At 35.6% G+C, this 14,810-nt stretch overlaps 2 protein-coding genes and 1 non-coding gene across 11 annotated transcripts; 1 reads left to right on the forward strand and 2 right to left on the reverse strand.

The window, feature by feature from the left end:
* The first annotated feature begins 2,658 nt into the window (after nt 1-2,658).
* TRNAL-CAG lies at nt 2,659-2,739 on the forward strand. Its single transcript has one exon. It is a non-coding gene; the product is annotated as a tRNA-Leu (tRNA).
* A 1,417-nt stretch (nt 2,740-4,156) lies between these two features.
* Nucleotides 4,157-9,246, reverse strand: LOC117905114. Its single transcript, XM_034818021.1, has 4 exons — nt 8,912-9,246; nt 7,845-8,240; nt 5,449-5,863; nt 4,157-4,641 (listed from the first exon to the last, which is right to left on the reverse strand). The coding sequence occupies exons 1-4, from the start codon at nt 9,159-9,161 to the stop codon at nt 4,440-4,442; spliced, it is 1,263 nt and encodes a 420-aa protein (XP_034673912.1). The 5' UTR covers nt 9,162-9,246; the 3' UTR covers nt 4,157-4,439.
* Nucleotides 9,247-10,136: 890 nt separating this feature from the next.
* LOC117904528 (inositol polyphosphate multikinase beta-like) lies at nt 10,137-14,587 on the reverse strand. Of its 9 annotated transcripts, none has more exons than XM_034817177.1 (4): nt 14,159-14,587; nt 13,872-14,000; nt 11,473-11,535; nt 10,137-11,400 (listed from the first exon to the last, which is right to left on the reverse strand). In XM_034817177.1, the coding sequence occupies exon 4, from the start codon at nt 11,344-11,346 to the stop codon at nt 10,429-10,431; it is 918 nt and encodes a 305-aa protein (XP_034673068.1). In that variant the 5' UTR covers nt 11,347-11,400; nt 11,473-11,535; nt 13,872-14,000; nt 14,159-14,587; the 3' UTR covers nt 10,137-10,428. The 9 variants fall into 9 exon arrangements, with proteins under 9 accessions (XP_034673068.1, XP_034673071.1, XP_034673070.1 ...); XM_034817180.1 differs by having other exon boundaries at nt 13,856-14,000; XM_034817179.1 differs by lacking the exon at nt 13,872-14,000.
* Nucleotides 14,588-14,810: the final 223 nt, after the last annotated feature.

The following is a 14,810-nucleotide window of genomic DNA, read 5'->3' on the forward strand; positions in this document are numbered from 1 at the left end:
ATCCAACACTCTGGGGCTGTCCCACAATGGCAAAAACCTCATTCCTAATTGCCCCCCACAACCAAACTCATTTGTGGCACCCCTTTATCCAAGTTAAATTAATGTTTTTTCTGCTGAGTAGCCTGGCTTTAAGAGGAATCCACTCAATGCAAAACACTGCATTTTAAACCTTTTATGGGCAATAATACAAAGTGTGACATAGTACCAGTTCTTGCCTCCCCAAGTCAACCTTGAAAAAGATAGTGGTAAGCAATTGTGTTCTGAAGAAAGATCTAAGCCAATTGATGGTTGTATAGTGCTGACCACCAAAAAATTTCAGCATCAGAGCAACTAAACAAACGATCATGATTTGGCTGTATGTCACTAGAATGAATTTTCAACTGTTATGGTAGCTTTGTCCTGCATAAATATCAATTTTTATGACAAGGAAGAGTGGTCTGCACACACACCTTTCACACATATTTTATAGTGCGTTATTGACCCACTCATGTTCTTCATGTCAAAACTCCATAGTATTGCCTGCCAATTCTAATGCAAGAGAGGAGAATCACATAAAGTTCTAAAGTAGAGAGGACTAGACTTAAAGTGAATTTCGACTTTTTGGAGGAAGCCCAGAATAAGAAGCCTCTGTGCCCTGTTGGGGTCGTTCACTTCACAAACAAAGACTACTAATTCTGTAAGAGAGAAAGGGAGTTAGATGGTGAGGCCATGGAAAGGGGTGGTCACTGGAGGTGGGGGTGGCGGCAGTGATGGCCTTGGTGGTGCTTATCTAGTCTTCTGGCTAGCTTTGGTTGCTCTCTCCTTAATCTCTGCTGTAATCTTCTCTTGTGCTGATGGTGCATCCAAAGACAAAGCTTCTGCATCCGACACGGGGGTCTACGGTGCAGGATGTACCGCTGGGTGTGGAGCAGCCTGCGGTGCATGACCTTACACTCATCACTCCTTAACACAAACCCAAAAAGGAGAGTTCCCAATCCAATTCATCCATTCCCAAAGCTAAAAGCCTCATTCTAACCTTGTTCCTTTCCTTTCAGCAGCGACATATGTATGATGCTTAACTAGAAAAGCACCATGAATTCAGAGAAACTCAGGATGTAGTACTGACTATCTGTCATGGAAATATAAGCATTTCTGCTATGACTGTTTGTCTGATTCTTAGGTAGTTTGATCTCATAACTTTGGAAACTACTATTTTCTATAGAAACATGCTCTTGAGGTCCCAGAAAGATAAAGACCCCATTCAATCATGCAGTGAATTTTGTTCTTGTAACAACTCTAATCTCTCGTTTTTCTTCTCCTTGATTTCAAATTTGTCCAAAACTTGAACATGGGTCCTCTGCATCTTGGCCTGTTTTTAGCTAATTTGCAGTAATTAATCACAGCATCCCACCACTCTCAGCTTGAAAATGTGTTGCCAATCTTACATTGAAACAGTCCTAAAGAAAATGGCCAGACACGCCAAGTTTTAATATTAACAATGTTAATTCAAGAATACAAAGATAAAACAATTTATATAAAGTTACGACAAAGTTTCAATGAGGTGCGACCCATTTTATCTACACCCACAAATAAGAGAGAATCATTTAAAATGAATATTTTAGATAAGAGTTCGAACTAATTGGGCCTCGCAAAATTTTATAAAAAGTGCACCCTTTGAAATGATGCGTTTCCCCACTATTCATTCCAATTCCTAACTGAAATCGTATTGATTGAAAGCATAGATTCAAAAGTATCTATAGACCCTAACATTACCAGGGATTTGGCTTCCAGAGAGCTTCCCAAGGCAACCAAACTATCATTAGGATCAGAATGAATGAGAAAAGATTTCCCAGGCAAGAAAAGAAATGGTGGACGGTTGTGGCCATTGGACTGTCACAAGGATTGGAAGTTTGATGTGGGATATTTAGTGGTACACTAAATGACTGAAAAACAAAAAAAAACAAAAAAAGGGGATGTAGACATATGGTAGGTTCACCACCAATAGAATGGAATCAGACCCATTAAATGCAATCCAAAATCGGATTGCAGTTGGAAATATGGTGACTGGGGTTCACAAAAAGGAGGTTCATAGTAGAGGGGTGGCCGTCCCATGAATCCTGTCCACCAATTTGATGCATTTATCCTAGTCCTAATTCGGATTCCAAGGTTGGTACCACTCTTTCATTGCCTAAATTATGATGCAATATCACCATGACGTGTCCTAGTATTATTGAAACCATGTCTGCCTACTTTAAAGGGTTCTCTTATAAGTTGTACTTATCACAATGTAAGACTCATGATGACCCACTACATCATATAATTTAATCTTATTATATTTTTGCATCCAACCTCTCTTCTCTTTCATTGTCTTGTGATTTTATTTATTTATTTATTATTTATATATATAATCATTTTTTGCATTTTAATCTTACAAGAGGTGAAATTATAATTTTAGTAAAAATTGAATTAATATCCTGAAATTTTCTTAATATAGATATTATAAAGTTCTTTCCATATATATATATATTAAAATAGATATGAAAGAAAATAAGTATGAAAAAAAAATTGAAGAAAAGTACATTCAATAAATTTATATATATATATATTTATAAACACTTAATCTTTAAAAAGAAATTTTAATCTTTAAATAAATCTTACTTCGCTACGATAATTATCAAAGTCAAGATGGCCGAGTTGGTCTAAGGCGCCAGTTTCAGGTACTGGTCCGAAAGGGCATGGGTTCGAATCCCATTCTTGACAAAAGAGATTTTACTTTTTCTAAAAATTCCAAAAAAACAAATGAAGGAAACCATGCTTTGTAACATATAGAGCTAAATAAATGTAGTAAGCTACAGGGAGATGATAAACTAAGTTTTTACTTTGAAATCCAGCTTCCCGCCGAGCTACCCCTCTGCTGCGTGCTGTTCCTCGGAGAATCGATGTCTGAAAACGAAGAATATGCTGATAAAATCCTCTTCTCTGATGAGAAACAAGCCCCATGGCTTACGCGCTTTGCAGCCCTCCATGCAATGGTGCATGGCAGCTTGATGCAGCACCACACAATGGATAGCGGACAAGAAACGCACAGTATGCATGCACTGCAGGGCAACTCTAAGGCTTTGTTGCAGCATTTTGAGTTTTGCCCAGGACAAGAGGAGGAGAAGCATGAGGGCATCGCTTCCGTAGTAGTGTTCCGTTTACTACCTTGACTTCTTGCTTTCATTTCAGTGGGCTGTGAGGCAGTTTAGACTACAGTGTTCAAATGGGGTTTCTAGACTTTCTTCAGGGGAAGGATTCTTGAGTACTCTCTTTGAAAACCTTATCACCACAGCGCCCAAGTTGTTTTCTTTCCCTTTCTCCCAATTTCCCTGTGAAGTAGAAGGAATGAGATTCAATAGCCTAAAAGGTAGAACAGAGACAAGACACTTTGGCAAATAGTTTGCCTTACTTTGTTATGGATGGTATGGCAAGAAAGAAATAAAAGGATCTTTGAGGATAAGGGGAGATCGGAAGAGATGTTATGGGACTTGATTCTGTTATTTTCCTCTTTTTGGGTCTCGTGTACTGTAGCTTTTAGAGGAGCTCCTCTAAATGTTTTACAATTCAATTGGATTGCGGTATGCGCTTCAAAAGTTTGAGAGTGTACTGTGTTTTTAGTTTTCTTTAATCGGGTGTTTTCTCTTTTGTTCAATTTTTTGTTTTGTGAGAAGGACCTCTCACCCTTCTTTTATTTTCTTATCTTTCTTCTGTATCTTTTCCTCTATTAATATACTTTTCTTCATTTCTTATCAAAAAAAAAAAAAAGGTAGGAAAGGTAGGATAGAGAAGTCACATTTAGCTTTGGAATGTGACCTTCATACACCATGTGGGCCGTGGATACATAAAGAAAAATATCTGTAGACTTCACTCCGAGGTCTTTGTCAATGCCATAGAACCAAATTCAGGGTGCTTTAGAGTTGAAAACCTAGAGCCAACCAATCCTTTCAAGTTTTAACAGCCCAAAAGTATCATATGAGCATGCCCCAGTTTATTTATGGGCTTCAGTGATGGCCCTTTTGGTGGGCGGGCTTAATTTTGAGGAGACCTCCTGGAAGCAGAAGAATCCCAATCAGCAGAGCAAAGGTTGAAAGCCCCACCAGGGATGATGGTTTTCTAGCTGCAACTAGACAATGGAAAATAACCAAAATTGCTCCTTCTAAGAGCTGCATATAACTTCAAATCAACCAGATTAATCTTCAGAAAAAAAAAAAAAAACAAAAGCTGTCTGGGTCGTTAAACTTGCTGCAAGAAATTAATGTACTAGACCAGCTACTAGTAAGGCATATTCATGTCTGCATAGAATGAGAGACATGTTTTAACCCATTTTTAACCCACTTCTGGGCAGGTGACTGCTTGCAACCCCGGATTTGGGGTCCCGAACATGAATTTTATTTTTGAGCAAACCATATAAAAAACTAATCTCAAGCAGCTGCAGAATTAGATCCCTGCAATCTCATGGTCTTAGCTCGCAACCTCTCCATGAACATAGGATTCGCTCTGAGTCTATCCTTGACATATGAAGCTCGAGCATCCTCTGCCAACTTATTAGCTTTTCCAGCCTCCTCAATGAGTGAAAATAAAGTCCTAAGACAATCCTTTCTGTTCTCCTCACGGTGTTCAAACCTGAAAGAAGAAATGTAAAAAACATATTAATCCTGTTAAAAGAATGTACATAATGCATGCTAGAACATATCATAAAAAGGTGTGACTCCTGTGAGGAGCTACATTATCATATTTTAAACTATCCAAACACCACATCCAAAAACAATCAAGACTAGCAATAATGGAATGAAGACGGTGCAAAGAGCTTATACTAACAACTTGTTAATCATACAAGAGCCATATTCAACTTTAAAATAGTCACATGTATTGTAAAGGAATGGAGGGTTGTCAGCAAGTGAGAGAGCCTAGAGAAGTTATGTGCAAAAGAAGTTTAGTAAATTGGCAGAGAAAATCAATTGGTGATTGAGAACAAGGGCTCTCTAATAAATGGGGATTAAAACAATTTTTTTTTTTTCTGTAGGGTGGCAAATGTGCACCGTAGGAATAATCATATGAGAAGCACAAAGTGGGCAATTCAGTTCTTTTTTGAAGCATTATTTAGATGAAGTCTGGTGGAGAGCCAGATTGGAGACTGGACCTTGAATGCTTAGATTGGGTGCATTTCACAAAAGGAAAGCAACATAATTAAGAACACAAGGGAAAACTATAAAATTGATTTTTTTTTTTTTTTGGATGGCAATTTTAAGTAATTAACCCACTAAGGGTGTCAAAAAGGTTGCCTTGAGGCCTGGCTCAAGTGGTAAAGGGATAGGGAGGGTTTGTGGAGGTTCCAAGTTTAAGTCCCAGTGGGGACAAAAATTTACCTATAAAAAAAGGGGTTATCTTATGAATCAGAAAATAAACAGTAAGTAATTAAATGGACATTACCTCTCACTGGTGATTGTAAGCTCATCTCTCCCTGGATGATACCGTTTTCCAACTAATTCTCTCAACCGACGAAATTGATGTTTCGACAGACCAAGCTCTTTCACAGTAACTGCCATTTTGACCTTTCTGTTTTTGGGATGCCATGCATCACCACCAGGAGCAAAAACTACACGTGTTTGCCACCTAAGGATTGGCCCCTCACCTGGTGGATCGTCTAAACGCAATTTTTTGTCTGGCTCTGGTGTCTCATCAAACTGCGGGGGTCCCTCGGCCTCCATCAACTGTGCACATTCCATGACCATCTTATCCTCAAACTCCTTGAACAGCTCATAAGCCTTTTCAGGTTCAAGCTCCCCTCTTTCACACATATCCCCCAGCTCGTTGAACTTCTGTTCAACCTTTTGCTTTATCTCATCTATAAAAATCATATTAGAGAAAATTCAGCATATGCTTACCTAGGGTGAAATGTTAACCACCAAATTTCACAGATCAGAAAAACATTGGATACAAATTATACTGTAAAAACAACAATGTTGGTAACCATGTATTGGGTGCTACCAAAATTGTAGTTAATTGTGGTAAAGGAATTTCTGGAAAATATGGTGATATTTGTGCTATTGAGCAAAGTGAAAAAAGGTTTGAAAGACAACATCTGGGGAGTTAAAGCAATCAGTAAGAAACAATATTGAAGGTTAGACCTATAAAATATCCTGCATCCTTGTAAAGGACACAGTCTGTATAACTGAGATTAAGCTTGTATATACATAGAATAGCATTACATTTTTTTATTTTTTATTTTTGGTAAGTATAGAATAGCATTACATATAAAAAAGACGGTTTTCTTCAATCTACCAAATCAACATATGAAGTGAACCATGCATCTTAGATCCTACAGAGATTCAGTCAAAAGTCTAAACCCCCAACTTAGTACCAACTCCAATGAACTATGCCAAACTTTTCTATAAATATTAGGCAAATAAAATTCTTCATTTTCAGCAAAATTTCATCTGAAAATTAACATCTTATCCAAATTTTCAGCCAAATTATACAAAACTATTAGAAGGCCCAATTTTGTAAATACCAAATTTAAGTTGTTTCTATTCTGGCCAAAAATTCAAATTTATTCCTGAATTATTTCTATTTCCTCCTAACAAAGTTTGTTGTCCAAATCCAAAATTTTAATTTTATTGCATTGTTGTGAATATTCAGAAAATTTTTAACCAATGCTATATTAAGCTTGGTGTTATCAAAAGGTTCACATGCCAACTTACTTTTCAACTAAGCAAGTGGGCTCAATATTGGCCGAACAATTACAATAACGGGTCCATATAAAGCACAATAATAATTTGAATATTAGTATTACTGTTCTTATAATTAAATACTTAGTATTAAAAAAAAGGAGAAAATATAAAATCAAAACAAAGCTTGTAACACAAGATGAATAGAATCGGTTCTCTTCCAGTTAGTAACCATTTTGTAATATAATATGTTGTCAATCTCACAAATATTTTTTTCCAACACAAGATAACTATGACCAGTTAAGAATAATTTAAGGGATTGAGTTGCACATTCTAGAGTGTAGCTCATGATTGATAATTACACCTAGTTTGTTACACCATAATTAACACTTCAAGGAGTATGTACCAAGGCAATATGGGAAGCAGCAAACACCACCTCAATAGACATAAGAAAAATAATACAAGGTACGAGTTAAAATCTTAATGGATCAAAACCTCAGAGTTCACTCACTTTTAAGCAGGCCCTTTCAGGAACAAGTCCCATTGCAATATTATTCAGAAAAAGCAGGAAATGCATTCACTCTAGGAAAAAGAATTTCATGGAAAATAGGATAACATAATATTGTTTTAAGATTTTCATCAATTTTTTTATGATTTTAGAACTCATGCCCATTTCCCCATCCATATTGTTTGAGTTGGTTACTTAAAGAACTACACTGAAAGGCAACTTACAGTTAACAAAATTTATGATAGTTACATTTTAGGTTATGCTAGACAACTGCTCAAGGACACAGGTTATGGGCAAAACAACTGCCTAGCTGACACATAGACCTTCTTACCGCTTTGACAACTACAGTATGAGACAATCAGTTACACATGCCAGAAGCATCTAATAGCAAAGGCAGCATAACATCCATATAGGAATACATTAGTCCATGGCATCAACTACAACTACAGATAGAAGGATTCTAAAACCACTTTTTATCAAAACCCGGAGACCTCAAAACCACGGTGGAAAGTATTTAGATTGTAAGATGTAAAGCAGCCATAGCTCATACAAACATCAACCAAAGAAGTTGGTCAGCTACAATTCAGTCACCATTTATTTTCATAATGTTCTTGTCAGACTAACCCAATAAGACACACAAATTGGCATACCTGGAAGAAGTTTATCCCAGCTAAGCATATCCTCTAGAATCCGCTCACATTCTCCAGTATCCTTAAGAAACCCTTTCTCAGTTGCCTCTTTAATCATGTCATCCCACTTTCGGTCATCCATGTTGAAGTACTCATCATGCGCCATTCTCTTCATCACAATATCCCTTGCATTGTACAAATCATCAATCTCTTCATCAGTTTCATAGATTTCCTCAAAATCTGATTCAAAATCTTTGTCTTTAACATCATCTAGTGGCTGGAGGCGAAGTTCATCCATCAACTCATCATCCGTGTCCTCGTGCTTCCCAGCCAACTTCCTTGCCATTATTGCTTCAAGAATTGAAGGAAGTGCCTCCTCATCACCTTTGAAGTATTTCTCTATTCGCATTTTCAGCTCTGCAACCAAACAAGTTATGGATTAAATGTAAATAATTCAATTTCAAAAACAAAAGAAATTAAGGCATGTTCCAATAACGTACACCTACTTCAAACCCAGCAATTTTTTCCAAATATTTTCAAATTAAATCAAACTAGTTATGACCTAGAAATCCAAGAAACAAACTAATTTAAAATTTTTTACAACTAGATTAAGTAAGAGTTGCTAATCATACGATATTCAGAGGCCCCAAAACGAACAAATTTAGTATTTTTCAAAAAATAATTAAAGATTAATTCCAAAGCAATTAAACATCAATTCTGAACAATCAGATCCAAAACCCCAGAACCAAACAAATTCATTTTTTTTTTTCTTACTGAAGGTAGTTCCAACGTTCTGCAGCAGAATTAACTGGACAAATTCATGCACAAAAAAAAATAATAATAAAACTCTAGAAACGTGGTTTGGTTAATGAGAAAATATAGGAAAAGATAAATGAATGAAAATTTTAAAATATCGGGATTTTCATCAACAACTGAGCTTAACAGAACAATACAGCATTATTATTTTTTTTTTCACTTCCCAGAAACCAAAACAAGACAGAGTACATCATTCAAATTCTAATTTCTATTTATCTGCTTTTCCCTCATTTCCTCGGGAGCCAAAAAGAGATTAAGCTAGAAAATTTTACCCTTATTGCTGACATCGGGAACATCGATGGAGACTTCCTTCTTCTGGGGTTGGGCCAAGCTGGTTTCTTCAAGGGGTTTGGGATTTTCTGTTGATGAGTCATTTTCGGATGAGAAAAATCGGAACTTGAAAGCAGATGAAGCCGAAGCTGAAGACGAAATGGGAGTTGGAGAAGCGCTTGGCTTGGAGGAGGAAGGAGAGAGAAGAGTCCGAGTGCAGAGGGAGACGTTTCTCAGCAAGGTTCTTCTCATGGCTTCTTCTAGGGTTTTAGATTTGGGCTTCACACAACGATTTCTCTTAGGCCATTTGTGCCCTGTGTGTGTTCCCTATTCCCCCTCTCCTTTTTTTTCCCTTCTAGCCAGTTGTCGCAAAAATTAAATGACCCGGGTGGCAAAAATGTAATTAAAATATGATATTATGTTATAGATTGGTAAAAATTAAGATGGATTTGAATAAAGTAACAGAAGAAATCATTTCGAAACTTAATTATTTTTATATATTATTTTATTTATACTTTTGAAAAATATTTAAAACAAAGTACTGGCTGGATGCACTTGTTGAAAAAAATATTTGATATCTTTAAATTTTAAAATTTTATTATTAAATAAAATGTAAATAAATAAAAAATAAAAAAATAAAAACTAGTTGTTCTATTCATGCTTAAACTTCATTTACATTTGAATAATTTGAGAAAAGAATTAGAAAAATTAATGAAAAATGAAAAAAATTAAATTTGAATTCTTATTGTTAAAAACATAAAAGACTATTATTTTATTTTTATTTCTTTCTATTTTTATAAACAAATTTAAAGAATTTAAAATTAGACAAATTTATTATTTATTTGTCCCTTTCAATCCATATTTAACAATTCATATTTTACCATATACTTCTAATTACGTAAATTCAAATTTTGGCGAGAATCGGATATTTTAATATTTTCTTTTATTTTAAACCATACTAAAATGACTAATCCTTAACCATATAATCTTTTGGACTGATCCATAATTCACTTTGAAATCTATCTAAAAATATATTTGATAATGATTTTAAGAAATATTTCTAATAGTTAAACTTTCAAGTATTAAAAAAACTAAATGCACTTTCAAAAATTACTATCAAATAATTATTGGGAAATAGAAAAGACATACAAAAAACACTAAAAACACTTTCAAAAATTACTATCAAACAGTTATCGGGAAAATAGAAGAGCCATCCACTCAAACACATGGTTAAACAAGCAAATGAAAATGTAGATTTTCATTTGTATGGAATTAGAACTTCTTCAACAAGTCATCTACATCAACAGAAATAATGGAATCAAATACCATTCAGCAGAAAAATGGTCCATGCCAAAACATAAAAGTAAGCTCTGGTTTTCCCTGATACACAATCCCCGGATGAGCAGTGTAAGTAGAGAGGCCAGAAGACTCGTCAATTAGAGCATTCTGTTTATTCACTAGTACCATTCTTTCAAAAAGAAAAGACGGGCCCAAAGGCTCGCCTATCAGAGCATTCTGTTTATTCAGTGGTACCATTCTCCAAATAAGAGTGGTTCTTCTCATAGTCCTGCAAGCAAGTTATGTTTGGGTTCTCATCTGGACTGGTAAGTATCTCTGAGATCATCTTTATCAAAGAGCAGAGCCCACCCAAGAAGTTATGGTCAATCACACCTTCCCCTTCCACAACATGTGCGAAATCGATGAGCTTGATTTCTGCACCAGAACTCATTCCTTTCAATATCGCCTCCTTATCATACATCATAAGAATCGAACAAGAAAAGAAATGGAAAATGGTTTGATCCTCAAACCACGCTTTGAGCTCCAGCAGTTGTGCCAAAATCCCAGTAGAACCACCATACACAGCTGATGCAAATGAACAATCCAGCTCTGAATCTGAATCTGTGGGGGAGTTAGAAGAAACAAACTTCCTAAGAACTACCCTAACGTCATCTGCTGTAAAGCCTAGGACAAGCTTTTTCTCTGGCCTCCAGAATCCAGACTCTTTGCTGTCATATATCTGCAATCCAGATATCCGAAAACCCAATGATAGGGTTGTGGTTTCTCTATCCTTCTTAAGGGATCTTTGGATATAATCCTCAGATGCTTGCAGATACCATGTTCTGGAGCCAATCTTAACGTCTATGATGCATGGGTTGTGGCGACCTGAAACAACATCTTGCAAAACAAGGTGGGGATGCAAGCCTGATCCATCGGATGCCTCTAAAAGCTGAGTGCCATAAAAGATGGGGAAGAATCTATGGATGTGATCTGGAATCCTAGCATTGGAAGAGAATGATGTGTAGAAGGCCACCTCTTTGGAGCCACGTTCATCACCCTGGAGAGGCTTGTAGAAGCGCCCTGAATCATCTATGAGTGGACCAAGCTTTCCATCACGGGCATGATGGCCTGCAACCTGATGATCCGGGACCTTAAGCATGGTATGGAGAATCTGAGGAGCCTCACAATACTTTTTCTTGATCTTTCTCTTTGTCTACATGTATATTTATATACTTTTCAGGTAAGTCTATCAAATTTAACGAAATACCAGAGAATGAAGTCTCACATGCAGATGAAAGCAGAAATCCCCTTCTTATATTAAACTTTCACAACTAGATGTTGGTGAAAACTGCAATATGAAGGAAAATAGTCCATGAAAAGAAATCAGTGGAAAAAATATATATATGAAATCAACAAACAAAGCTTACTAAGATGTTTACAGACAAACAGAGATATCAACAGGATAAGTAAACAAATATTTGCCTTCAGAGAAATAATTAAGAAAGCTTAAAATATTATAAGGGTGTCAAAAGAGAGAGCATACACCCACTCTAGCTCAGACGTGCATATGATATTTTTATTTTTTCATTTTTAAGGAATAGGAATAAAGGAGCTCCATCCACCAGTGGGAATCAATAATCCTTTAAACAATCCAATTTAAAAATTGTTGACATTTTGTGAGGGAGAGAGAGAGAGACTACAGCACCATCTATGAAGAACCTAAATCCAAAGCACAGGATTATTTAATAACAGAGCAATATCCAACACCCTAAATCAAATCGCCTCAAAGCCTAGTCCAACCAATTAACTTTTTGATCTAGCAATCCATACAATATCCGGTCCAAATAACTCCTGCTAATCCATTCATAACTTGATACAATAAATTGGCTCATTATTAATATCACTTTGTAAGAAAAAGAACCCCCAACACCCCACACCTCCGTGCTCCACCCCTCCCCCCAACCTTCCCCTCCTTTCTTGGCTAGGCAAATAATAAGATTTGCCATTAAAAGAAAACCTAAAAACCTAAAACATTAATGCTCCTTAGAACAACAAACCATTGAAGCCTTTGCCATTAAATAAACATTCCCACACACTAACAAAATTTAACCACCAATCCTAAAAATTTCACACATTAAACCATTAAACATAAAAAAAAAAAAATCCATATTGCACTTCTTAGATATGCAGTATCTAGATTAGGCATGCATGGGAACTTACAAACACGTGAAAATTGGTAAGTGTGACTATTGGTAGAGCATCAATAGTGTTTCATAGAACTCTTATAAGAGAACACGTAAATCCTGAACATGAAGTTTTGAATAAACTATACCAAACACCACTCAACCATAGGGCTGCTGAGACTTTGCTCCTAAAACTATATAATAGCAATGAAAGAAAAATCATAACTATTTAGGGGGTAATTGTGTTAACAAAAATATTAAAGTTACACATTTACCATTTTTCTCAATTTTTTTCTATCTCAACACCCATCATCAACACTTTAAGATTGGCACGGATTTTCCTCATTCCCTATTTTTCTCATTCTCTATTAATCACCCACTTTCAAAAGATAATCCTCATTTCAAAGATAATCACCTCTCTCCCCTACAAACTACCCAACTAAAGACCTAACCTCAGTACTAAAGGAGCCAAATTCTCAACTTTTCAAAGAAATCCTTTAGCTACCCTAAGATGTAAATTCTTGAACAAACACTCAAAACATTTGAATCTTGGTAATTGCTAGGGAAATGAAACAAAATTAGCTAGAATCAGAATTTCTCACATGAAGTTCCGATAGAAGATATAACTGAAAATAGAATAAAGTGAAAATTATTCAAAATTCTATACATCTTCATAATTCATCAATTACATAAAAAAAGATCAAATTAGCATGCTAGAAAAGTTTTTGAGCACAAACCCAGTTTTCATTTTCTCAATTTTCCTTTCCCTCCGCTATCCTTTACCTCACACTCCACTGGGTTATATGGTACCTGGACTATTCCATTTCACTAAATGTACTGGTGTTGAAATGACTGATAAGATTGCAGCCTTGTCCTTGCCCAGATCACTGAAGAGATAAAGAACAGAGAGAAGAAGAAGACGAATTGGGTTTTCATAGAAATCTAAACAGCGAGTGGTTTCTAGGGAAACTGGAATCTGCAGGATATTTATCCCATGTCTGGTTCAGGAAAGTATTGATAAAAGATTTTTTTTTTTTTTTTTTTTTAAGTCTGGATAAATCTAATAAAGAAAATTATGTATTTTTATATTTAAAAAGAAAATTTAAATGAGATGAATTCCAAGAATCATGAACTTTAAATCTATCTTTTATTTTCTTTCCTTCTATTTTGTCCAAACATTACATTTAGATTTGATGCCATATGAGCATCCATTTTTTTTCTTTGGAATTTTTTGTGCGTCGAGGGGATAAATGAAACCTTCAAGTCAAGAAAACCTGCAACATGATGATGATTTTTTTTTAAATGATTTAAAAGCATTTACAGACAAATAAATAAAAAGATAAAAGTTGGGCATGAAACCACCTTTCAGGAATTTCTTCAAACACATGGTAAGCGAAGTTTATAAGCCATATGGGCAATACCCAAAACCAATTCATAAGTAAGATATATCCGAAGAAGAAAATCGATGAAGGATGAAGAACTCACGGGATCAAGAATTCACCTGACGTTGCCCTGGAAGCAGGATGGAGATTTTGGATCAATAGGACCGATGCTCCTAGACACTTATATTTGCTAACCAGACTGGTAAGATTCGAGAATATAGCAATTTGCAGTCTTTTCTTAAAAAGGACTGATAGCCAATAAATGAAATTTTGACAAAAATAAATAAATGATAGAAACTGTAAGAAAATTAACGGAAAGCAATATTAAAATTCCAAAAAAAAAAAAAAAAACAACCTGGAAATAAAATATAAGAAATAATAGAAATTCATTATATCCAGAATTCACCTCTGTTTCCGATCCTCTTGGGAAATTGAAGAAGCCGCTAAGCTCTGAAGATCTGGACCCAAGGGTTTGAATCTTGGTTCGAGTTTAGAGAAATTAAAGATCAGATTAGAAAATGGGTTGAAAATTGAGTGAGAACGGAGAAGCGGAGAAGAAGGACAGCCGACGGGAAGGAAAATGGGATACCGGAGCGGTGCGGCTAAATCAGTAAAACCCCAAGTTTGCCATGTGCTCGGCTCGGCTAGGATGAAACCTGGCTCAACGGCCGGATTTTTGTGGTCAACAACTATTTATCCTTTTGGAAGAGGAAAAATCGATTAAAAGAAACAAATTATTCGCATTCTGAAAGCAGAATCCTGGTATCTGTCTTCGATCCTCGTAAATATTCTAGAGCAAAGCAGCTTCATCGAGTGTTTTGACTTTTAAACACAAGATAATCTAATGTATATTAATTTATTTAATAAGAAAATTCAATGTATTGCACTGCAGGACACCTCATCATGTTGAAATCAAAGTGCTGCTTGTGGTGTTTTCTGGAAGTATTCTTCCTCAATCCCAATATAGAAAAACATTTGGCAGATGATATAAAATACTATAATGAGACAGTTTTAAATAATATTTTAAAAACTTGATCCATTGAATAAGAAAAGTTACC

The sequence above is a fragment of the Vitis riparia genome, chromosome 17, assembly GCF_004353265.1.
Source record: "Vitis riparia cultivar Riparia Gloire de Montpellier isolate 1030 chromosome 17, EGFV_Vit.rip_1.0, whole genome shotgun sequence".
NCBI lineage: Eukaryota > Viridiplantae > Streptophyta > Magnoliopsida > Vitales > Vitaceae > Vitis > Vitis riparia.